The 25,143-nt window shown below is 44.3% G+C and overlaps 1 protein-coding gene across 1 annotated transcript in view; it reads right to left on the minus strand.

The window, feature by feature from the left end:
• ntng2b (netrin g2b) overlaps nt 1–19,570 on the minus strand; it is a 56,296-nt gene extending 36,726 nt beyond the window's left edge. The window contains exons 1-3 of the mRNA XM_023807922.2: nt 18,886–19,570; nt 16,873–17,669; nt 10,115–10,758 (exon numbers count right to left, since the gene is read on the minus strand). Of these exons, the coding sequence (XP_023663690.1) occupies nt 10,115–10,758; nt 16,873–17,085 (857 nt within the window). The 5' untranslated portion in view covers nt 17,086–17,669; nt 18,886–19,570. The remainder of the gene's footprint in view (nt 1–10,114; nt 10,759–16,872; nt 17,670–18,885) is intronic.
• Nucleotides 19,571–25,143: the final 5,573 nt, after the last annotated feature.

The raw sequence follows: 25,143 nt of genomic DNA on the forward strand, positions 1-25,143 counted from the left end.
TCTAGCAGACTGTAACACGCTTCTTAGAAGGACATACGGATTGACCAACCACATAATACTCTCCCCAGATGTCAATAGATTAACATCAAGTTACAGAACAACTGTACTCAGAAAACCAATATGACTACAAGATGGATTCTTCAAAGATCTTGCTAAACAATATTCTAGGATTTAAAGTAATATTATATACAATACATGTATATTTACATATAGGTGTGTACTTGTGAAAAAGGTGCATCGATGTCTGGCCGTCTTTCCAAAAAAATGACTGGCAGCTTACTAACATCACAATGCGCCTGTATTGCAGGTCATGGTTTTCTCAACAATATTTTATATCAGAATTCCTGTACCATCTAAGAGTCATTTCCCCAGAATTCCTGTGATAAACACACAAGGTACCATGGCGCTGCTTCTTTAAGATTCTTCTCTTGATCTCACCCGACTCGGACAATTGCAAAACCCATTATGGACTATTCCTTTCTGAAATAAGGGCCCGGATTATAGAGGAACTGCAATAACCAAGAATGCTGAGATGGGATGCTTTTGACTCCCAGCTTATACCCACAGGAATGAACCAAACGTTTTAGCTCTCAGCCAGAAAGGACATAACATCACATCACTCTGCTTCATTGTGCAGGACAGCTTAAAAGCTGTCTGCTCCTGAAAGACAAGTACAGGTTTAAAGAGAAAGTAGTCTTCCAGCACCAACTAATGATGTTCTAATCATATAAGGAAATAAAGACAAAAACTTTTTTACTACTGACTGAGGCACGTAACAAGCGTTTGTAACAAGTTTATTATTTGTGTTCCAAAACCCCAGGAAGCCACATTAAAACCTCAGAACAAGAGTGCAGATTGGAGTCAAGAACCACATTAAGTTTCTACAGGATGTTCTTCCTCTAGAGCCCCCCTTTTCACAGCCTAAAAGTGCAATAACATTAAATTTAAATTAACATTATTCCGGCCCAAGAATATTAATTTATACCTTGAGGTCTCAAATCTAAGTTGTGCATTGTTGTTCTGTCCTCGATCTTTACATAAGTCACCGTACCTGGAGAAAACATCAACATCTGAAACATCTATCCACCCAAAACTTGTGCTTGTGCTTTTGCAGGAGTGTAGGGAACCAGGAGCAGATTCCCAGAAGCAGAGAGCAAAGGTTACACCAGGAGTGGGATGCTGGTCCATCACAGAGCACAAACATCACAGAGCATACACATCACAGAGCACACGCATCACAGAGCATACACATCACAGAGCACATGCATCACAGAGCACATGCATCACAGGGCACACACATCACAGAGCACACACATCACGGAGCATACACATCACAGAGCATACGCATCACAGAGCATACACATCACAGAGCACATGCATCACCGAGCATACACATCACAGAGCACATGCATCACAGAGCACACGCATCACAGAGCACACACATCACAGAGCACACGCATCACAGAGCACACACATCACAGAGCACATGCATCATAGTGCATACACATCACGGAGCACACACATCACAGAGCACACGCATCACAGAGCACACACATCACAGAGCACACGCATCACAGAGCACACACATCACGGAGCACATGCATCATAGTGCATACACATCACGGAGCACAAGCATCACAGAGCACACACATCACAGAGCACATGCATCATAGTGCATACACATCACGGAGCACACACATCACAGAGCACACGCATCACAGAGCACACGCATCACAGAGCACACGCATCACGGAGCACACGCATCACGGAGCATACACATCACAGAGCACACGCATCACAGAGCATACACATCACAGAGCACACGCATCACAGAGCATACACATCACAGAGCACATGCATCACAGAGCACACACATCACAGAGCACACACATCACAGAGCACACGCATCACGGAGCACATGCATCATAGTGCATACACATCACGGAGCACACATCACAGAGCACACGCATCACGGAGCACACACATCACGGAGCACACGCATCACGGAGCACACGCATCACGGAGCACACGCATCACGGAGCACACGCATCACGGAGCACACACATCACAGAGCACACACATCACAAAGTACACACATCACAGAGCACTATTTAGAGACACCACTTCACCTAAGCTGCATTTATTTGGAGGGAATTCACATGACCAGGGTAAAACATAATGATGTGATTCAAGTAAACAATCATACACTAAAGGCAATTCAGATACATCACATGTATTTTGACCATGGGATGTACAAAATATTTTTAGATCAAGGCACCAGCTTTAAAAACCAATGGATTCATGTTACAACAGAACTGTTTTAGCTTATATTGATTCCTGAAAGTGGAATAATTCATGGTATTTATAAAAATCAATGTCTTTAGCCTCAAAAAAAAAGCTCAGAGTCTCATGTCGCACAGTATGTCAAGTTTAATGATGTAGCCATTTGAAACTTGGAATTTTCTTCCAACAAGAGATACACGTATGAAAAATTACTGAGGTGTCCGTTTTTTGGATTAACTCAATCAGGTTTGCAGTGATGCGCTTTATGCATTCTATCACCACGGTAACTTTGTAAGTCGTGACCTGGTTGACTGATGGCAGAAGTATTAAAGCACATCTCCAGAAGGCCTTGGGTTATTCCCCTTGCTCACCTCTTGGGGATGAACTTAGCTTTTATCTCCAGCCTGAAGGGGAACGCTTATTCGTTTTAATCGGGAATTTCAAGCCAAAAAAACAAACATAAAAATCCAAATACACACCCGAACCATCTGTTAACTTTCCTGTGAGTTTATTTTGGATTAGGAGGGATTCTTCTGAAACTGTCAGGTGTACAAAGGTGTGCAAAGAGTTTATTTGGGTTGATGATCCGTACCATCTCGGTGTCTCGTGTGCTGTCACAGTTCTCCTTATCCGCCTGGCACGCGTGTCACCAGCCCCTCAGGTGGTCGTTACTACAAACCCGCGTGTGGTCGTACTGAGAAACTGAGAGAAGCTGTAAAAATAGGCACATTTTAAGCGGTTACATAAAGCACACTTTCACCAAAAGAGAAGGTAAGATTCCACACGAATTCCGCCACAGATCCCAGCCGGTGCGACGCTGTTATAAACGTGCTATTCTCACCGCCTGCGTGATGTGCTGCCTGTTGTTTGGGACCAACTGTTGGTTCCAAAAAACAGGCAGCACATCATGGAGGCTGTGAGAATAGGCTACGGGATTTAGCGTAAAAGCTAGCACATATGAGCTAACTCTTTAACGGTATTATGCTAATTAACTGAAGCGCAGACAAAACTGACCTTTCAAGGACAAACATGCCCAACTCCACTTAAGCTGAAACTCCCACTTGCCAACCTGCATGTCAAAAGATATCAAGGGACATGTCGAAAGATTCTAAAATGAATATATATGTTCTCCAAAAAGTTACTGACATCTCGTTGGATAGCTAGATGAACATCGCTTTGGTTCCCAGACCTCTCCCCAGGGGCACCCCAGCCGTCACATGTATTTGTTAAATTTCATCACCAGCTCACTTAAGTCATCAACATGGTGAGGTATTGATTAACCAAACATGGTATGTTAGTGGTAAAGTCAAGAAATACGGTGTATAGTGGATGATCTTCGAGGGTTAATCTGGATACTTCAAATACTGGGGCGACACTAGCACTCTGAGACGTAAAACCACGCGTTTACTCCAACATAAAGATTATTGTAATATACAATATATACTTACGTATACACTTTATATAATCACTTATACACTTAACTGGGTTATTTATGAAATAGGGCCGATTCATTGAGGCAAACAAATAGCACGAGACAAATGCATACTTCAGCTTTAACGTCAGACGCGGAGAAACACAGTGATTATAAAACAAGCTGCATCCTGTGCTCTTAAAACCGCCACTGCAGATCAGTGCACCTATACAGCCAATTTACTTTTGCGTGTCTCTGCAAATTTTCAAAACCTCATAAATAATTAGACGCCGTTGCCTTTATAAATGAAGGTAGCCATTTAAGATCTGCCCCGTGGGACGGAAAGGCCGCGACTCCCCGGAGATGGCCATTGTATTTGGCACTCGGGTGAGGAACTGGTCGCTGGCGGAACTTCTGGCCAAGGTGCGACTGTTTCTTAAGCCCGTGTCAGGGAAAAGCACAATTCACAGAGCAAGGCTTTTAAGGGACGAACTCACAAAAGCCCCCAGAGGAATTCACGGGAGTAGCTCTTTAACTTGCTCACCACCACTGCCAGTGCCACCTGTGTCACCTGAGAGATCTCAGAGATGAAAATGGACTCGCTGCAGTCACGTGAGCCATGACTGGGTCTTTTAACTTCGGGAAATGCTTTGTGCTTGAGTGCAGTACACGGAAAAAAAAGGCCTTCATGCAGTCATTCACGATTATTAAAAGCAAAAAAAACACCTAAATTTCAATTAGAATAATATGCTGTAATACGCTATCAGGTTAATGGCGATCACACAAATAAAGCAAATAAAATATTTGTGTTATTATAAAAATAAGTCACATACTAAAGTGCCATGAATTTGATTAATGGTATTTTAATTGAAACTCTTGATGATTTTCCCTTTTAAACACAATTCAGGTTAAGTATTTCTCTCCAGTTTATTTTACTGACCTTCACACAAACAGAAATGGTAAACCCAACTGCGACAGGGTCCACTCTGTCAAAACAATGCAGAATCAACGCTCTCCTTTCATATCACAAGGGCCGTCCCTTCTGTCCTTGACAAGGTCAACACGACGAAACTCGATAATAACTCAAAAGGCACTTGGCAGTGACCAAAGTCACAGAGCAACAACTATCAAGGTAACGAAAGACGAACAAAAAAGAAGCACTTCTGTAATCGGTCAAAGCTCGCCAAGGGGGACCTGACAGAGCCTAGCGGCGGAGGGGATAACTCACAGACAGCCCTTCGCTGTCGCTCCTCAGGGTGAAGAACAAGTCATTAAGGAGAAACACTGAAGGAACTGAGATTCTGCTCTCCTCATACATCCCAATCGCGCCTGAGCACTTCGCAAAATTTACTGTGTGATGGACGTTTATGGTGCATCATACACGGTCAGGTGCACCTCAGATGCCAAATTTTCAATGTTTTCAAAAATATCTACAAAAGTTATGCAAGGCTTCCTTCCTTCTACACTTTTTTTTTCAATTTACTCAAATAAAGGTCACTGCAACAGTATCTGTTACAGATGTGGGTAACTAATTTGGATCTGAACCTTAGTTCTTCCACTGGATTACTTCCACTGGACATTCTTCCACTGGATTACCAATTCCAAAAATATGCACCTTATGCTCCTCCATCTTCATCTTCTGTTCCTCATCCTGTCACTATCATAGCGTCTCAGTGTATGTAACCAAACTCTAATCACTCATTATCCCATAGACCGTTTTTCATACCTCAACGAAACGCTTCCAAACATCAAATTGAACCAAACTGCCCTTTTTGGCCCAGGGGTTCAGGTTTAGCATGAGAAAGTGTAACCATGCTGCCTACCAAAGCGTAGTCTATGAGATCATGAGAGAAATTTAATTGCTATGGGTTAATGCTCAGGATGACCCCTTGTTATGGATTAAAGGAGATGAATGCAGCACCTCTTGCCATCAACGTTTGCCTCAGACAGCTCTCAATCTACAGCTAATCCACTTAGCCTCTCTGCCAGGGTTTGGCCATTTTTTTTTATTTCATTACGCAGAACTATTTCGGCGTCTAAGAAGTGGCAGACTGATGGGACCGCTGGTAAATGGAGAGCGGTCAGGATACTTCCGTCAGCCGGGGGACGTCGGTCACAGGGTCCTGATTATGAAAGATATTCATGGCTATAAATCATGGGCCAATACACATACATCCATAGTGCTGATAGGCCTTTTGGTAGAAGGAAATCCATGGCAGAAGCCAATTGCTACATTGTCTCAGGCAATACAGGCAGGTGCTCAGCGAACACTCAAGAGTTAAATATTAATATTGTACAACGGATTGTGATTTAATGTAGTCTAATACAATCTAGCAGGGTAACCCTGTTACAAAAGCATTATAATACAGAGAATTAATCAAATCAAAAGGTGCAATTTATTAGCAAAATGTGTCAAATCTAGAGTGTAAAGAATAAAATCAACAATATATCTTAATATTCAGCAGGATACTTCAGGCAGAATGCAATAGCAGCCAGAATGAACTGCCCCCCATTACGACCTAGCAGTGCCTATGCGGGGGCGGGGGGATCTGTTTCAAAGTGTTTGGCAAACTGCTTTTCAACAATTATTTTAAAGAGTCATTAGATGTCATTGTGAAGCGTCATGATGAAAAGGTAAGTCTCAGTTAAGAGAGTTCACTAATACGCTTGCTAATAAACCGAAGCACTAAATTCTACCGAGATGAGCTGCAGTGACAATGAACAGAGGGAATGGAATATACTGTGGCCAAATCTGAATATCTGGATTTATACGAATAATGAGCCCCCCCAAACATTAATGTCCTCTATATTTCCATTTGTATCAGCAACCTGCACAGTCAGAGAGAGAGAGAGAGAGAGAGAGAGAGAGAGAGAGAGAGAGAAGTTGGGTAGCTGTTTATCTAGCCTGCCTCTGTCTCATGTTTACTCCCAATTAGGGACAAAAGGGCAGCGCTATCTCAGGTATCTGCCTCCAGCAGGACCTTTCCAGGCATGCAGTCATCGCTACTCGAGAGAGGAAGCGAGATCATATCCTGGACGCACCGCTAGTACAGAAAGCGGCTCCATTGCACATGTTCTCGCTCGGTTCTGCTCCATCTGACCTCTAATAGCTCGTTGACGTGAGACCGAGGTCGGCGAGCGAATTCAGCATATCGACGGAGTTAAATTTACCCCATTCGCTTTCACCTTCACTCCCCCGCAGGCTATCGGGTTCTGTATTTATTGATAAAACAGCAGTATTTGTGGAACATCTGACCCCTGGCCACCTGTGCCAGCTGTTTCCTGGACCAGTATTTTGATGACGCAGCCCCCAGATACCGGCAAGCGGATTGAGGAGATATCGCAACGAGGGGGGAAAGCAGTCTGATAGATCCTGCACTCCCTGACGTCCACCTGCCGTCTGGAGTTTCCCTGACACTCGTGTCCCAGAGTGGCTTTATCGTTAAAGGGCATTCCATCACGTTACACAGGAATGGAGGACGTCCATGAGAACACTCCATGCAACATCAGAACCTGCATGCTGCCCGTGCGGGTCTGCATGTCAGCGACCTCACTCTGAGCTGGCTCTCTGCTATCTGTGAAAAATAGCTCCTTCCAAAACTTGTCCAGGAGAATCCAGGAGTCCCGCAGAGCCCTATTTTTGGTCCCGTACATCTTTCTCAGTGCTGCTGCTTACTAAGGACTGTTATAAATGCACTTAGTCTCAACATTATTATACTGATGCCTCACATACCTCTTCTATTTATACCTGCTGACTTACAGCAGAGCTCCTCTCCTGCATTTCAGCTCGTGTCTTTGTCCACAGGACCACATTGGCTTCCTGAGAAGGAACCTCTTCATATAAAAATGTCATATTGTCGTCGGAGTCTTAGATTTATGCCGAAACATTTTTCGCGGATACATGTGATGAATGTGGTCCAACCTACCATGAACCACACAATGCACCTGATTCAGGCCTTGCTATAATTCTCAGCGACTTTCCCATCGCGGGTCCTCCTACATACCCCATTAGGACATGGCAAGCCTCACGTCTGGTCTTCAAAAGGCCGCGCTCTGCGTTTGCCGAGCTCAGCTCGCCCCTGGCACTCAGTCAGGCTGACTCACACACGCAAGCTGCATTTGAAGGCTCCGCTTCTAGCTTCCGCAAATGGCACTGCTCCTTCACATCTGCCCAGTGCTCCAGGCCTTCACAGAGGCACATCTGACACCGCTGTCCTCTGTCCGCTGCTCTGATCTAAAAATGGCCGCATGGCTGAAAGGTTTGGACACCCTCTGGTGAGCAAAAGCGTACGATCAAGTAATAGTCTGGCACATGCCACAAAAGCGCCACAAAGCAAACATCGCGGGGGCCAATAATTGAATGGCGGCGCCATCAACAAATCAACTCTGTAAATAAGGAAATTAAAAACCTCTCTCAGATTGCTGTCAATGAGGGAGAATTACATCCCACTCAGTTAAGGAAGCCCTTGCTCTTGTTTCTATACTTCATTAAGTTCAATTACAGGTTATTATGGCTATTAAAGGCAGGGGGAAATGGCTCATTGAGGAAGTACGGCAGGCCGTCAATTAGGAGGCCAGATCATATTACCATAGTGATGGGCACGTCCGCTTCGGTGGGGATTCATTTAGCGCGGTACTTTGAGAGGGACAGCAGAGACCACCTCCCATTTTCATTGTTCAGGCCTTCCTGTGACATTTAGCCATTTAAAATACTAAATAAAGTACCCAAACCAATATATAGATGTATATCTATACATCTATAACCATATATATATTCAAATTACTATAAACCAATAAACATCTGTCATCTCCTTCGTAAACAGGTTCACCCCCCCCCCCCCCAAGAATCCTATTTTCTCCTCTCCATCCAAGAATAAGTATGGATTACAGGATCGTATGGCAGGGGGGGCGGGGGTTTAAGCTCATTCATCGTATTGCAGTTCATATCTGTCTGGGCGCACTCCGGAGCCGAGAGAAGGAAGTTCTCCGGAATGAGACATCAGCAAAAAAAAAAGAAAAAGAAAAGCGCTCCTTCATCTCAGGGCCGGATCAGTGCCGCGTGTCGCACAGGAGCCGGGTGGGGGGAGGAGTCTGCCTCCACCCTCGCGACGCAGCGTTTGCCGGAGCTGTCTCCGGTGCTCTTCTGATCGATACTTACAGGACACTTATTGAGAAACAAAAGGGAAGCAGGACTGGCTCTCTGTGTTTTGCCGAGTCAGCGGGAGCTAAAGGCTACATCAAATGCGGCCCGGCCTCTCCGATGACATCAATTAACATCCCCTTACCGTAAACACTCGCCATTCCAGCACCTCCACAGAGGTCAAAGACAAGTGGGGTACCGCTTAAATGCCGGTGAGCCGCCGACCAAAATAATCACCCCGAGGAGTCAAAGACCTCATGCTAAACACCTAATAGAAATGGCCCCCTCATCCCTCACCGGCAAATGTAAATTTGGCAGCGAAGACTTTTAAAATTCAGGTGCATCTTTCCAAAATGCAGAATGAGACAGTGCTTACTTCAGGTCAGCTGAGAGATTTTTACACTCAAGGTCAGCTCAAGATAAGCAGAGCCGGAAAAAGATGCTGCCGTTTAGAGTTGCATCGACTGATCCAAAAATAATCAGTAAATGTTAAACAGTATGAATGAGGCAGTTTTTATATACAGTGCTGTTGTATCACAACTGCTCTCAAATACCTTCCTGATTTTCTGTATCTGTAATGTATCTGTAATGGTGCAGTGCCATTAAAACATTTTGTTTTTAAATATTTACAAAGGCATCTACCCACAAACAATCTTTCACAAACACGCCCGAACAACGTGATTCCCTTTACTTATGTACAGATTTCTCACAGTTATGTCCAGATGTTGTCCTCCGCACTGGCATAGCACTGGCATTTTCATCCAAAGCGACATATAATTGACAGTGCGAGGTCAGCCACTGTCCTTGGAGCAAGGGCCTTGCTCAAGGGCCCAACAGCAATATTACGCTATTGGCTGCTGATCTGAACCATCCACCTTCCAGTCCCAGGCACAGAGGTCTAACCCACAGAGCCACACACTGCCCTCACAGCTCGCTTTCATTTTCTTGCCTTCGCAGTGTATTCTATCATAGGTCTTACATGTCCTGATTTAGTTGGTAAAATGTTTCTCAAATAAAACTAGGCGACTTTCACATCTGAGAAACTAAGAGAGTCCCTGTTATATATTTTCCCTCCTGTTTAAGGTCAGATACTGTGGTTGCTGTTCTCATGGGCGTAGCTGGAGAAGCTGGGCCCTTGCCACGGCTCCCCCTGAACCTGGTAGGGTCTCCATGCCCCTCCGACACCCCTGGTTATTCCACATTCTGATGGCAATGGCGACCTTCGACCCCTCCCTCATGTGCCCCTCTGCTCGATTTCATGCACCGGGGAGCTCTCCTACCTGGCAGGAACCTCGATGTTGGAGATGGCGTAGAAGTACTTATGGAGGTTCTCCCTCTGCACGTAGGTGCCGCCCAGGGAGGGCCGCAGCAGGCGCAGCCGCAGGCTGGTGAAGGTGAAGAAATCGCGAAGGCCTTTCATGCTCTCCATGCGCGTGTACAGGTTGTCCATGTTTTGCAGACGTGGCCCAGCGAAGATGCTGAAGCGCGTTCGCACCTCGAACAGCACGTTCTTGTCGTTCTTGGAGCCCACCCAGCGTGAGTACTGCTCTGTGCAGATGACCCGCGTCACGTTGGCTGCCGACAGGTCCTGCACCCGCTTGGGCGGCATACCGAAGGCGTCCAGGCAGTCGTCGGCGTAATACTGGTAAGGGTGCCACGTGCGCCCATTGTCCATCGACTTCTCCAGCACCATGACGGTGGGCCGGCCGTACTCAAACGTGATCTGCACGTCATCTGTCAGCTCTAGGCTCTTGTTCCAGGACAGCGAGATGTTAGCCAGCAGAGGTTCGGGGTACCGGCTCCACGTGATGGTCTGCCAGTAGGTGATCAGGCCGAAGGGCTCGCGGTCCTGCATTAGTTGCGGCGGATGTGCCAGATCCGGGTTCGAAGCGTCGCATTCATCGCTGCACAGGTATGGATTCTCCTGCAGACACCAAGGTGGGAGAGACAGCAGATAACACTAACTCATTTATCTGACACTTTTATCCAAATCGATTTACAGTCCAGGGATGGGTTATGATTTACGTATGTTACCTGGGACTTGAACCCCATACCCCATACCCTTCCCTCGACTCAACCCTGTACAGTTAGTGGTGACTCGCTTCAGCCACCAGTCACCAGCACAGCTGACCAGCATTACGGCACTGAACCCCAGCCGAGGTGCAGCCAGCACGGATAATCCCCTGCCAGTGCTGTGCACAGGGTGCCCCTCGCAGCACGTGGAGCGCCAGGCATAGTCAGTCCGCCGTCACGCGCTTCAAAAAGGGCAGCTTTCATTAATGAAACCATAAAAATAAGTTGCCATATGTCTCCTAAAAAAAGGGCAAGGCATTTGTAGACTGATCCTGCCCATTTACTGCTGCGGGGTGGGGGGAGGGGATTCTGCATAATCTAGTAAAAAAAAAAAACTGCAGCAGGCTCCCTGACCTACCTATCCCTACCCACCTTTCACTTGTAAATGCTGCAGCTCTTGGTTAAATAAGTCCCCCCCCCCCCCGCTTCAGTGACACTGGAGCATTACTGACCAATGCCTGGCCCCGCCTTCGCACCATCGTGAACCCTTAGGGTGACTTCCCAGAATGCTGCAGTCCTCCCCTCGGTGCGCACGACGGGGCCAGCAGGACCCCGTCACCCCCCCCCCCCCTCACTTGGCCCAAATTCTGTAGCGGTACGTAGCATGCGAGCTCCCGGGAGTCGACGCTGTGCCAGCCAGGTCTGGGACACAAAAGCCCATTCGGCAATTATCTGTGCTGGGTAGAGATTCCCAACCTACCCGCGGCTCGTCGCGTCTCCCCTGTGCGAAGAACTCCAGGCCGCACGCAGACGCCGCTAAACAACACCCAGCGCTAAGCCGCCCCAAACAGCTGGCAGAACATCCCTGGTTCGCTCCAAGTAACTCGCAAATACTTGTACTTCTGTGACTGTAGAAAACGTCTTCGGCAAAGTGCAAAACATATGTAACACCAGCATTCATCACAGACGCTGCTATTCTGTGTTTCTCCATATCAGACCAGCATGTATGGTCCAAATCAAGTGTGACGCGATGCTGTAAGGTCACCAGCCATCCTCAGCGGAGGAGACCCCGGACAGGGTGAGGACCCCCGGCCCGGACGGACAAGCTACTGCCACACTGCATTAACCAGAGTGCATTACTGCATCCATTATGACTTAGTGCTGCAGTTTTTGGTTACCAGGCGGCCTGTAACCCGGACACCATGTTTAATCCCTTTAAAAGGGGGGGATGGGCAGGCAGGTTTTAGTGCAGCGTTATGAGAGCCTTTATAGCCGTCTCCTCAAAGCTCTAATGGTCCATAACGGCATAAAAGTATAAACACCATAATTAACCGTACGTTCAGCAAATTGACCCTGTGTCTAATGCATTTGCTTAGTCACTCGCCCGCACCATTCACAACCAGTGCTTAAATTACCATTCCCACACATTTTCCCTTTTTTTCCATCACATCATTGCTGTCACAGTTCCCGGCGTGGACTCGCTGAATCTTAAGGCACAGATCTTTTCCCCTGGTCCTCTTGACGCATGCTCAATTAGCATTTCGCTGCATGAAACACATTTTCTGACATGGCTGCTGTCTTAAAAAGGCAATAGCCTTACTGTGTACTTTCATGGCTGTCCAGTCATCACGAGAACATAAATGGACTGGATGGGCACTCTCTCCTAGAGGGGGGTGGGGGGGACAGAGCGTGTCTGAGAGCCCTTTGTGGGCACAGTACCAGCACAAGTGCTGCAGCAACAAAACAGTGGACCAGTGTCCATTCACATCTTAATTGAAGCTCTCGTCCTGAGGCGAGCGCAGATAGTTATTTGGAAACACGAGAGAGGCTCGTGTGCCGGCTTCTGTGGAGTGGACAGACGAGAGGGCAGGCCGGGATCACTGCGGGGGGGGGGGGGGGGCAGTAAGGGGGGCGGCAGAGAGGCCCTCGTAATGGACTCCCAGCCTCAACGACGTCGAGCCCGGAGCAGCCAGGCTGGGCGGGGAAACTGATACCGTCCACTCTGTGTAAGAAGCGGTCAGAGAGGAAATGGGGGGGGGGCTCGCCTGGCACCAGCGAAAACCTTCAGTGTCATAAGGTCAGCCTGTACCTGACCGAAGTACCGCTGACGTACTCCGGCGTCTGCCTGCTTATTTTTCAATATCCATCTTTTTTTTGTCAGTGAATTCTTTCATCTCAAGTTCAAGTCAATAGGGATGATGCAAAGATTCCTGCCAGGAACCAACAGATGACCACGTACACAGCATCAGTGAGAGTACCGGGCTTCACAAAGGTAGAGAGTGTGTGATAATATAAAGCAGGGATACTGTAAAGTTGGGGGGGTGGGGTTCCAAGGGCCTCTTAGCGACAGGGGCCCAAAAAATTTTGAACATAATTTGATTGGTTGGGTTGGGGGCCCAATATGAAATGTCCCAAAATCTCTAGCAGTGCCCCAGACTTAAAGCATGTTGCGGTTTCTGCTGCCTCTTTATACTGGACAGTTATGGTTCCCCCTGAAGGGCGTCAGCATGTGCAGACCTGAAAGAGCAGGAGAGAGAGACTGCCGTAGTGGGGCAGGGCACTGGGAGCGAGTGTCCTGTCCCGGGGCCTGGGGGGGTTCGCGCCCGCGTTGCCCTAGTGAGCCAGCTCCCGCTGCGGCCCCCGCTCTGTTAATTACAGTAAAGGAAGCCCCCCCCCCCCTTGGGGAGACCCGGTGACACAGCAGCTGATGCCGAACAAATTCAGCGTGAAACAGCATCCCGGCTTCGCTGGAGAGCAAATGAGTGGGGCGGGGGCGGGGCTTCAGGAGGTGCAGCGTCTGATTGGCTCAGCGAGCCAAGGCCTGAAGAGCCGACTGTGACTAAATCAACAGACCTATTTCAACACAATAGCTAAGCCTACTTATGAATGGAGACTCCAGGAATACAGTTACACTTAAAAACGGCACTACATACAAATGGCATTAGGCATGCAATACGATAATACAAGATCCGAACCCTGGGGCTTTAATAATGAACTAATTTAAATTAGAGTGCTATCTGTCAAATTGATTCTATTATAATTAAAAAGTTACTTAGAATTACAATTTATCGCCAGTGTATTAATGTTTAAAATATTAAAATGTGACGATTCACATAAATTTTGTTGATTTGTGTTATTAGTGCATGAATCGATTCAGGCCAGAAAGGCACTGCGCTGCTTTCGAGGAGCAGGGCCGCGATACAGGCTCGACGGCGAGCATGTGAAGGGTCTCCCACGAGCAGCAACCCGCAAAAACAGACGGTGATTAATGACTATGGGCAAAGCCATACAAGGCACAACGTGGGGACGGGAGTAGGAAAGAGTACACTGAAATCTCATGGCCAACATTTTATACATCACTAATGTTCCGTGATGTCACCAACGACGAGAAAGGGAAGAGCACCTCGATTCCCATCCAGGGCCCAGTGTGAGTCAGCTTTCACTGCACTGGAGTGTTTAAGTACCTAAATCAACTGACCTGTTCATCTATCAATTGCTGCCAGCAAATTACAAATAACTAGAAAACTTATATCCAGTGCCTCAATTGAACATCTCTGATTTAAGGACGGAAAAATATTAGCTCTCATTTCTGAGTCTCAAAAACCATTTGTGAGTGGGCTTGGTGTACTTAACTATCAGATAGCCTACAAATGAAACCCACAGATAATTACCAGCTGCTCTTCCCTTCACATGTGCCAGTCTTCCACTGCGCCGTTACTCTCCTGGCTATTTATAGTACAGGCTGTTTTTTCCCCATTTGTTTTTTTTTTTTGCCTGTTTCACACGGCCAGCTCCACAGTGGAGCACGGAGAGGTCCTCACACACCCCCCTCGTCACGAGATGCTCGCGGGGAGGGTCCTTCCCCATTCTCACGAGCCGACTGACAGAGGTGCAAACGGCGGCGCGCCGGCCATCGTCCCGTGCATGCGCCGAGCGCGCATCGAGGCGGTCCGTTTTATCTCTCTCTCTCTCTCACACTTTTTTTTTTTTGCTTAGCAAAGCTGTGATCTTCCCTCCCCTCCCCCGTCGATAGCTGGTGCTCGGCGCGCTCCCGACTGCAGCAGCGGAGGAAAACGTCCGCGGCAAAACAGAAAGTGCGGCACGGGAAAAAAATTAAATAAAATATAAAAATGCCACCCTTTCCCCAGAGTGGGCAAAGAGGAGCTCAGTCTGGCTCTGAATCATTGATGAGGCATGGAGTGTTTCTCCCACAAAAAGGGCAGCTGTAATACAGGACAGGGGCCTGTCGCGGAAAAAGACCTCAATCTAGAAATTAAACATGGTAATAAACTTAACGTAAGCACAAAAAATGGGGATGGTTATAAACCTTTTAAGACAATGCATTGAAATCATAATAATGAATAGCAATATTAATTGCAGTAAGGGTGTTGTTGAAAGTATTTTTACGTACAAACCCGCACAAAGGAGGCACTAATTAGGACACGCGAGTAGGAGGGTTAGTGTGTCAGCCAGGGCTGTCCAAACGTTTGTCTGATGGTTCACTCTTCGTCAGCAGCTTAAATGGTTCCCCCCCTCCCCTTTTAGGTTCCCCTCTGCACATGGTCAGACTGCTGCACACTGCTTTCAACCATTCCAACTTTTTAAAAATCTTAACGTGCAAACGCCGTCACTAGTGTCGTGTGAATACTTTATTTGAGAATACTTGTAGAACTTTCCAGGCCAAGCTATAAGAAGGCCAGGAGTCAGTTTAGCATTTGCTGTATTTTTCGTACACAAGGCTTTTTACAAATATCAGCATTTCTTTTTTGCTTTTTATAATAAACAAACATAAAGCACCCTTTGAATTTACCTGAGCTAAAAGGGAGACGAAGGCCTGCTTCTTTCTAAATAATTCATTTGCTTTTATCGGAACTGACTTACGTTGGTGACGAGTTTACCCACTATATGTAACATAGGTGAATATTAATATTTTATCTGAAACTCTTCGGATTAAATCCACCATAGAAATACAGGGACTAGACCCAGCAAACTTTTGATCACACGAGGCCAAGTCCTGAAACACTATGCTATTCTATCTGCTGCACCTATTGTTTCTGGTGCAGCCTAACAAACTGCTTCTTCACTGCATGGTCGCTTTCCCCACTGCGTAATTATCTACGCTTGGTGAACAGTTAAACACATCCAGAGTAAATCCCTATTCTGGCAGGCCTTCTGTCTGCCTCCATCACAATGCTGTGTGATGTCAGAGCCTACCCCATCATCCGCTGTAAACAGAATACCCCCAAGTTCATTATCAACTTTAAATAAAGGTAATAAAACCAGGTTGCAGAGCTTGTTATCTCAGCATGGAAGAAAGTCAGTTATCATACAATTAACTCATTGCCTAGGGTTTCACTATTGACTCTTAATAACCTTCCCAAGTTCACACCAACCCTTCTGGGCCACATCCATCCATCCTTTGAACATCTAGGCCTGTTTGCTGGCTATTTGTTGTGTACGGTTTAAGTGTAATGGAAAGTCATCAGCTAAGTGCCAAGGTTATGTTGAAGAACCTTTTATTCATTAATACATCATAAACAGCTTAACGCCTGTTTTTATTACCATGGTTGTGTTTTGTTTCAACTTTCATAATTTCACGTAAATTTTGCGGAAACCACGGTCTTCAAACCAGCATCAGCTTAACGTACATATAAAAAAACGAAAAGTAAGACAGTTGCCCTCGTTAAAATAGCTCATGTTTATGTGTACGATTAAAAAAAAGCCACGTCATTCGGCCACTGGCATAATTTCTGAGCCGCATGTCAGTCTGCGCCAAATCCCGATCAGACGAAGCCGTGCCGGGCTTTCAGCTCAGCCCTCAATCCGATCAGACCGTAAACGCCACATCTCCCCATCTGTGGGACTTATTCATTGTTGTGAGAGTTTCATTGCATTAATTGCACACATTATATTTATTTTCTTATTATTTTCAAGAATTCACAAAAGCTAATACATTGCTACAACATACAATGATAGTGAACAATTGCGACAATTAATAGAAAACATTCACTCAAGCCATACTTACCAGCGTGCAGAATCTTTCAGGCGGGCTTCCGCAAGTAATGCCCGCCGGTTCCACCTTGATTTTCATGTATTCCCTCATGGACATCGGCTTGGGTTGGCAGGCGTAAAACTCCCATATTGGGCCGTCGTCCGTGCTCACCAGGGACTTACATATGTCGTACTGGCCCAGAGTCAATGCAATAAACCGCAGGAAAAATACGACCTGTCGGAGCATGGCCAGTGACTGAAGCCACGACACAGTCCGACACCGAGAATCCAGAAAGTTGTGAGCTGAGCCACTGCAGGCGGGGGGTCGATCAGCATGAAATCAGGCCGGTACACATGGTGAGAAATCCGGGTATTTCCGGAGGAAAATATTTGCTTTATTTCAGATAGGGAAATAATTTTGGAGGGGTGAAAAGATGTTTATACTACAAAGAAATTGGAGTAGGCCTAAATAATTTGGATGTAAAAAAAAAAAACCTGCACATATGTTTATATTTATACTGTATACACAATTTTCATGAATTTTTGTAAGAGTTACAGAGAGGTCTCCGGCGCTTTGATCACAGCAGATGATAGGAGAATTATTTCTGAAAATGAACTCCGCTGCACACACATACCGAATCCATTACCGTGTCAATGCCGCACTAGGTGGAGTCTGAAAGCCGACAGCTGTAAATATTTCACGTTTGCTTCCCGACCAGGCGAATAAACGTTTCAGGTAGCAGTTGGCAGGACAGTTACATTTTCGAGCTGACCCACAGATAAGTTGCGTCCGTTTACTTCATTTGTTTACTTCTGTCATTTTCTTGCAAGCTGACAAAACAAAGAAAAAAGGCATTGTCAGTGACTTTTCAGCCCAGAAAAAGTAATGTCTAATCATTTAAATATAGCATAGCTGACAGAAACATACGCTCAAAGTAGTTTCAGCCGTCGGTTTTGCCTTATTTTACATCAAATAGTGTTTGCTTTGCAACTAAGAAGTGAATATAAATTTAACACACTAGAACACGGCATGACAGGCCTTATTACCGAAATTTAATCAACTATGCAAAGTAAATTTGCGCGTATGGATCAGCATTGCGCGTGCATTCGGAGTAGGGAGGCTCAGCGTTGTTTGCAAACTTTTATTTACTTTAATCTATATTTATGTAGATCAAGACACCAGTATGGCTATAAAATAAAATATTCATATATTCCCATATATAATGCATAACATGTAATTTCTATTGCTTTGTCAACACATAATTATTCACCCATTCAATCGTTCATTCTCATGTTGTGTGAGGGGAGCGACTATTATGTTGCATAATACACAGTTAGGAGCACTTAAGTGTTTTATGTTTTTAGGGGTTACACAAGCAATTTTCTCAGCATTAATAAAACTCAGGAGTCGCTTCCCGGTCTGATGTTATGTGGGGTACAACAGATTTTGAATTGTAATTGCCTCTCTGTTACTAAACAACCGGGACTGTACAGTACGTCATGCATCCTGATAGGAGAAGTGTTAAAATTGCAGCGATTCTTATGAATATGAAGAACTTCCCGGAAAAACACAGACATTATTCTTCTTAACGGGAGCATTAAGCCTGATCCGATGCGTTAATATCATATAGAGTAAGCTGCCAGTGGCCGTAGTGCGCATGATTTGTGGGCACCGACTTCCTGGCTTGTTAAACTCTTGGGTGTGTGTTGCGGAGCAGTTGCCACAGCGCTAATAGACATTACTTTATATTCATTATGGAAGTGTTAAAGCGATGACAGGAGCATTATGATAGTGCCACGTGGGAAATTTAGCGCACTTCTCGGGTCTGCGATCTGTTAATACATTGCACCGGTACATTGGACATTTTAAAGCTAAAACGTGCATAACTTATAAGCAAATCTTAAAAACGGCAGGTCGATATATCCGTACTGTACATCCAGCTGTGAGAAAATGGAACTTTACTTCTCTCGTTATTCGCTGCGGCGTATTTTTCCTGCACAAATTCATGTTGCAGAAATCAGTTTCGGCAGTCACCTGAATACTCACCGAGTGTTTGCGCCGATACGGTACGCGTTGTATTCCATCATATGCGCAGCCCTTCCCTTCAGCGTCCCAGCTAAACGAAACAGAAGCCAACTCAACTCCTCTGCATGGGCTGCTCTTCTCCCCTTGCTTTACGCTTCTGTTCGGTACTTTTTATTATCGCTGAAAATGGAGGTACGGCACGGTGTCCTAGATAAAAGAATGATGCATATGAAAGCAAATTCCAATGTTAAAGATTATCATGAGTGGAAATGTTTACTTTTTTGTCGATGACTCTTGTCATATCCTACTTGTCAGCCCACTTTACTAGATCGCATTTGCCCTGCACGCTCAAGGGCAGATAGAAAAAGCTTCATGGAAATTCTTCCTCCCGTCGCTCCCCTCTTCTCTCCCTCCTCCCATCCCTCTATCTCTCTCTCTCCCTCTCTCTCTCTCTCTGTTTTCCTCTCTCTCTCCCTTTGGTCTGCTCTCCCTCCCATTCGCTCTCTCCAAGTTAATACTGTCGTTAAATCTCTTTTTCCATCTCTCTCAATCACAATCTGAGCTTTTATCTCTATGCCTGATCCGGGTTGCGCAACTTCCTTCCTCCAGCTTGAAACTGAACCATCCCACAAGCCGACCGGGATGCGCTACTTAAAGGAGCAGCTGGAGAGGAACAATTGTAAAGACCTGAGGAAATATCCGCGCACGCAGAAGACGGTGGCGACGCCGATAAGCGGTTTAGCAGCGCAAAGAATTTCAGCTTAAAACCTGCCCCCGATCGCGCTGCGCACATTCTTTAATAGACATTTCTATCAGTTTTCAATAGGTCATTCTTTGGATTTACATAAGAGAATTGGTTTTGCTTAATACATCTGGATTTGTGTCATATTAACACGCTCTGGCGTGTAGAGGCGGAATTAATTTTTGAACTTTGTGTGTAAGGAGACGTTTCCATATATTCTAAATATCTTTTGTCTTGTATGCCTGTAGTGTCCAGTATGACAGTGGCCATGACTCTTAAGACATATAAGTTAAGGACTTTTGTAGCCTATATATATAGCCTTTATTAATTTTACGGATATGGGTTTCAAAAAGCACACTGCAGGACTGTTAGTAGAGTGATATTTTTGGCGTAAATAACTGAATAAAAGAAACTATGCAGTATGCTGCCTCAAACCGTGTCCAACAGTTGCATTTTGCAGTGGGTATAAACTACACGAGCTGCGAATTTAAAATCTTATTTTCGCAGTTTAATTTATGTGTATTTTAGAAAGATATAAACTTCTAATATTCCGTGTCACCCCTCGTCGCGAAGAAAAATAGGCTATTTCTCTTCTTGTAATGCGCGTTGTTTCAGAATTCGGACTTTATTGGCAAACATTTCACCCGGAGCAGCAACAAGTTACTAAAATGCTGAAACTTTCCCAAACGAACCCGTCACCTATGATGACAAATAGGGGCAAAGCAGGTAACAGAAGAAGGCGATGCACATGAGCAAACCGAACGCCTTTATTACGCGGTAACCTTTATTCCTAGCAGGCGGGGAGCGCTGTCCTTGGTGCGGATTCAGCTGAGTCTTGGCAAGTTCTAGACTTGGCTGCCTGAATTCTGTTTTTCAGTCTGAAATTATTAATGAAACGTATACGCCAGAACGCCACTGACATGAAAGAAAACCCCCATTCTCTATAAATACCTTATTCTCTGTGATGAATGAATACACTATTCATAGAATATTGTAATAGGATCCAACTGAACCTGAAACTAAAGTCGCAAAAAAGGCAATAGCGCGTGATTTAACATTCATCATCTTTCATTTGTTCATTGAATAAGTACAGTCTTTAACATAATTCGCCGCCATCTAAATGACAATTTAATCGATTCAATGAAAGATCTAAAGCTAAAGTGGTAAGTTAAAATCAATAAAAAATTTAAATAGTCGTGTAATTTCTAACGGAAGGTCCTGCGCTACAGACACAAATTCGTTATTGATTTAAACCTATCGATTTAGTTTTTTTAGCAAATCAACTCTACAGCAGCACAGGCAAAATACCCATTTTAAACCACGTGGTCAGTAGGGAAACAACCTAAAGGCAAATAAAAAAGCGGACTTTATCCTGACATGACGCACGATGTTTGCTCTTTGTTTTGGCCACCATGGTGATATTTTAGTCGAGATATTTTCTATATGTTCTGATGTTGTTGTTCTAATGTTCTAATTATCTGTTAACAAATTGATTCATTGTTTAGGCTAATATAAGACTGATAATTTGTTGTCTTCGTGTAGATGAATGCATGTGGGATATAATGCTTTTAACATGCTTTTAATAAGTTGTGAGCTGGTGGCTGGTTTGTAATTCGTGCACTGCTACCTAATGCTTTTATTATCCTAATATGAATGACACCTTTTATATACTTAAACCGTTCAATATGTGCATCAGATTCGTTATATATGCACTCACTACAATAATATAACAAGACGTATGCCCGACATTTTTAGAAAAAAAACCCAACAAAAATCAGTTAAGGTTCCGGACTCAAGTTATTGTTCAGCTCTGTCGATTTTGGTTCTGTTTGGTTCATCTGATGGATTCTGTTAATTTTTCGTGAGGTTATGTGAACTACGCAATGGAATAAGTTAAACAAATCACCATAGAACCAGCAGTAGGATGACATGCTGGTCACTTTGAAAACTAAGGACTAGTACAAATATAAAGAACAATATTCTACTTAATATAATAAAATATGACGTGACAAGAAAGAACTATTCATTATACCCAGAGAGGGCAGCCATCACAACGTTAAATATAGAATTCTGACATCGACAGAGGACCAGCCATTTAAAAAAAATGTTTTGCTTTTTCTTCCGTTTCGTTCCCATCTCTTACACATTTACTCTTGGCATATGATTCTGTCGTGTTCCACGGCACCTGCAAAATAACTCATTGATTACTATATGAAGTTAATATTTTGTGTGGAGAATTACAGATTAATGTGATCAATTCAGGTGTAGTTAAGAGATAATAATGTGAGTTATGAGATAATACAAATTATACTGTAGGATATTAACTGATGAAAGCCTTGTATATATTTTTTAAAATCACTAAATACTTTCCCAGTCGCTGGATTAAATAATTAACACATGCAATGCGCGTTTGACCCAGTTACTAGAATTTTCAGCCGCACACATTGCTGCTGATAATTATATGACTATTATGTCAACCTAAACCAAACAGACTGTATGTTTAAGTACAAATGACTGTTTTGCGCCTCGGAGTGCTGCTCTGTGTAATTAGAGTAATCAGAATTCTTTTACTGCAATTCGCAGTGTAATGATGATGACGGAGGTTCCAAGAAACTTGATTTTGTAGCGATAACAGAGCGCTGTTAAACTAATCAATAGCTTTGTCCTCAGACACCACTTTCTTTGTAAGTGTCCCTTGGACCGACTTAACCCTTCCGACGATGACTGGCACTACTGCTACTGCATGTCTAAAGACTTTAGTAAAGCAGACATAGGCATCCTTAGGTCCAGTCATAGCTAAAATACTCGGGGCTTGGCTAAAAATAGCCCCGAATATTTTAGCTCCGATGCCAATCTTCCTTTAAAAACAAAAAAGTCAAGCCCAGGTAAACCGGACTTAGCCCCTGATCTTTTCAATAGCTAGAAACTCCCCTGACCCGGATATAACACAACAGGCTATAGTTTCACTGTTCAGTATGTCTTTCGTTTGGTTGATTGAACGCGGGCAAAGTTGGGATTGGAAATATTTTGATCCATATACTTTTAAAGCTTTCAATTGCGATTGCCAACTCCTAGTGCCATCGATCATCACGACAGCTTTCAAAATAAAGATATATATTCAGGTGTGATATTCTTGCGGTCTCCTCTTAATGATTATAGTTTTGAGTGCTGCTCGTCTATTTTAAAACAACTTGCCATATGTTTCCCGTCGCTTCGCTCCCAACCCTGCCAACGTTTCTGTTGTCACTGCGAGAAAAAATGCATACGTCACTCCATAATCACGAAATATTAAGCCGGTATGAGTCCTTCAGCAGAATGGGTTGTACAGTTTAACAGCAAAGTAAGCTGTCTTTTACCAAGGAAACTCTTCATTTGAAATGAAATGGATAATATAGCCTACGCTGGGAGAAAAGAAAAAAAAATATATTTAAAAATGTGTGCAACATAAATTGTATAAAGAAATGTAAAAGCAAATAAAGATTCTGATGGATTTTAATTAAATTAAACAGGTAAGATAATAATCTTTGTAATCTTTTGAATCTTGCTGTTCAACTCATAGCCAGGCATGTACAGGCACGTGCACTGTGTTCGGCGATGTGCGCGGTGACCAAATAATTGATTCCACATTAATTTTCATGTAGTGAGCAGAAACAGTAAGACACTGCGTCACTAAAGCCATGGACAATAGTGCTTCATACCCGCATTAGAATACGAGGCCGTTGATATATCAAGGCTGTATAAAGTGCATATTGCTCCTTATTTTTTTTTTCTGAAAATCTAGTAGGCCTACTTGGGCAAAAAAGCAAGTTGTGTCTTAGAACAAAAATTTTGAAGAAAATGCTGACACAAACAATAACAGAATCCATCCACTCATCCATCCGTCTAACCATCATGGTGAAGCTGGACTCTATCCCAGGAAACTCTGGGCGTGAGTTAGTGGGAAGAATGCCAGTTGATCACAGGACACACACACACACACACACACACAGACACAGACACTCTTACACCAATACACACTCATACACACACAAATGCACATGCACACACCAGTACAAACGCACGCACACACATACTGACCAAATGTCCCCCACAATGTAATAAAAACCTGTTTTGGGGTCCCCACAAAGATCTGTGAATGCAATCAGAAACCTAAAAATGCCAAAAGTCTCATTTTTTGTTTGGTTATTGGTGGTTAAGGTTAGGGTTGGGTAGGGGTTAAGGTCATCATTTGGGATTAGAGTTTTCCCCATATAAATGAATGGAGAGTCCCCACAAAGATGTAATTACAAACCTGTGTGTGTGTGTGTTCATATTTTTTTCTCAGTTTTCTTGATGCAGGTAATGCATATCGCACCAAGCTTGGCAAGTTTGCCTACAGAGTCTTTGTTGCAAAAGCAAGAAAGTCAGGGATAGGAAGTCTGCATGCATGATGAGAGTGCAGCAAAATTTACAAATGCCACTGACCTGGGAGCCCTAAGTGATTTTTTTGCGTGGGGCCCCAAAAAGCAAGAGCCCTCCCCTCTCTGGCTACGTGGGACGATTGCATCGCCCGTCCTCAACGGAAGCCTCAGTCGAATTGCCTCAATCATGTTCTTAACCTCTTCTTATTTTGTTGGACGACAACATGGGAATTTAATTTGCCTGTGCTATAAATGTCCAGATCCTTGTCCACTTCAAGTGTCCTGTCACCATTGTAGCTGCCTGGCTTGCGAGCGCCAGTGTAAATGCCACTGAGTGACATTATGTTTGTCTGTGATGCTCACTACCACTGCTGACCGCCTAACTTTTATGCATTTGTTTGTCCATTCATTTTCTAATTTATTTGTTTGTTTGATTGTCTGTTTGTTTATTGTGCATTGACTTTAAAATGCAGCATCAAACGTCGGTGTAAGGAAAACTGAAGTGCATTTGCAAGGTTCCGCCCCCCCCTCCCCCCCCAATAAGTCAAACCATCACTACTCTCCTTGAATTTGAAGGACGGAATGACGTGGGGTGGCAGGGAATGTAGCCGAGGGAGAATGTTCCTGAGTGACTGATCTGCATGGGAATTCCAAAAGCCCCGCTTATTTGACACGCCTCTACATTATTTAGGCCCTTGCAGGAAGCTTTTATACAAATGGACTTACACATCTATCATGTTGGGTGCTTTTTCTTCAGGAATCACAGCAGCTTGGAAGCCCCTGGGACTTGACCCTCCAACCTTTTAGTTAAAAAGATAACGTTTTTTCATATAGTTACATATTAGCTATAGTGCCACCCTCACTTAATTATGTGACTGCTGAATAGCACGTTAAAACGACGGAAAAAAAATTACTTTAAAAAACAACGCAAGAAAAATGATGTTAAATAGACATTATAATGTTAAACATTCTGTAAAGTATACCATTGGTAGTATAAAGACCATTTGAGTCTTTTTTTACCTCTAAATGTGTTTAATTTTACGTGTTCGTTCATTAGAGCAGGTATCGAAATAAATTGAATTTCACTGCCCTGTGAAGTGAGCCATGGTTTCTAATGGCTGGGAGGCCGTTGGGAAG

Source organism: Paramormyrops kingsleyae, chromosome 7, assembly GCF_048594095.1.
Source record: "Paramormyrops kingsleyae isolate MSU_618 chromosome 7, PKINGS_0.4, whole genome shotgun sequence".
Taxonomy (NCBI): Eukaryota; Metazoa; Chordata; class Actinopteri; order Osteoglossiformes; family Mormyridae; genus Paramormyrops; species Paramormyrops kingsleyae.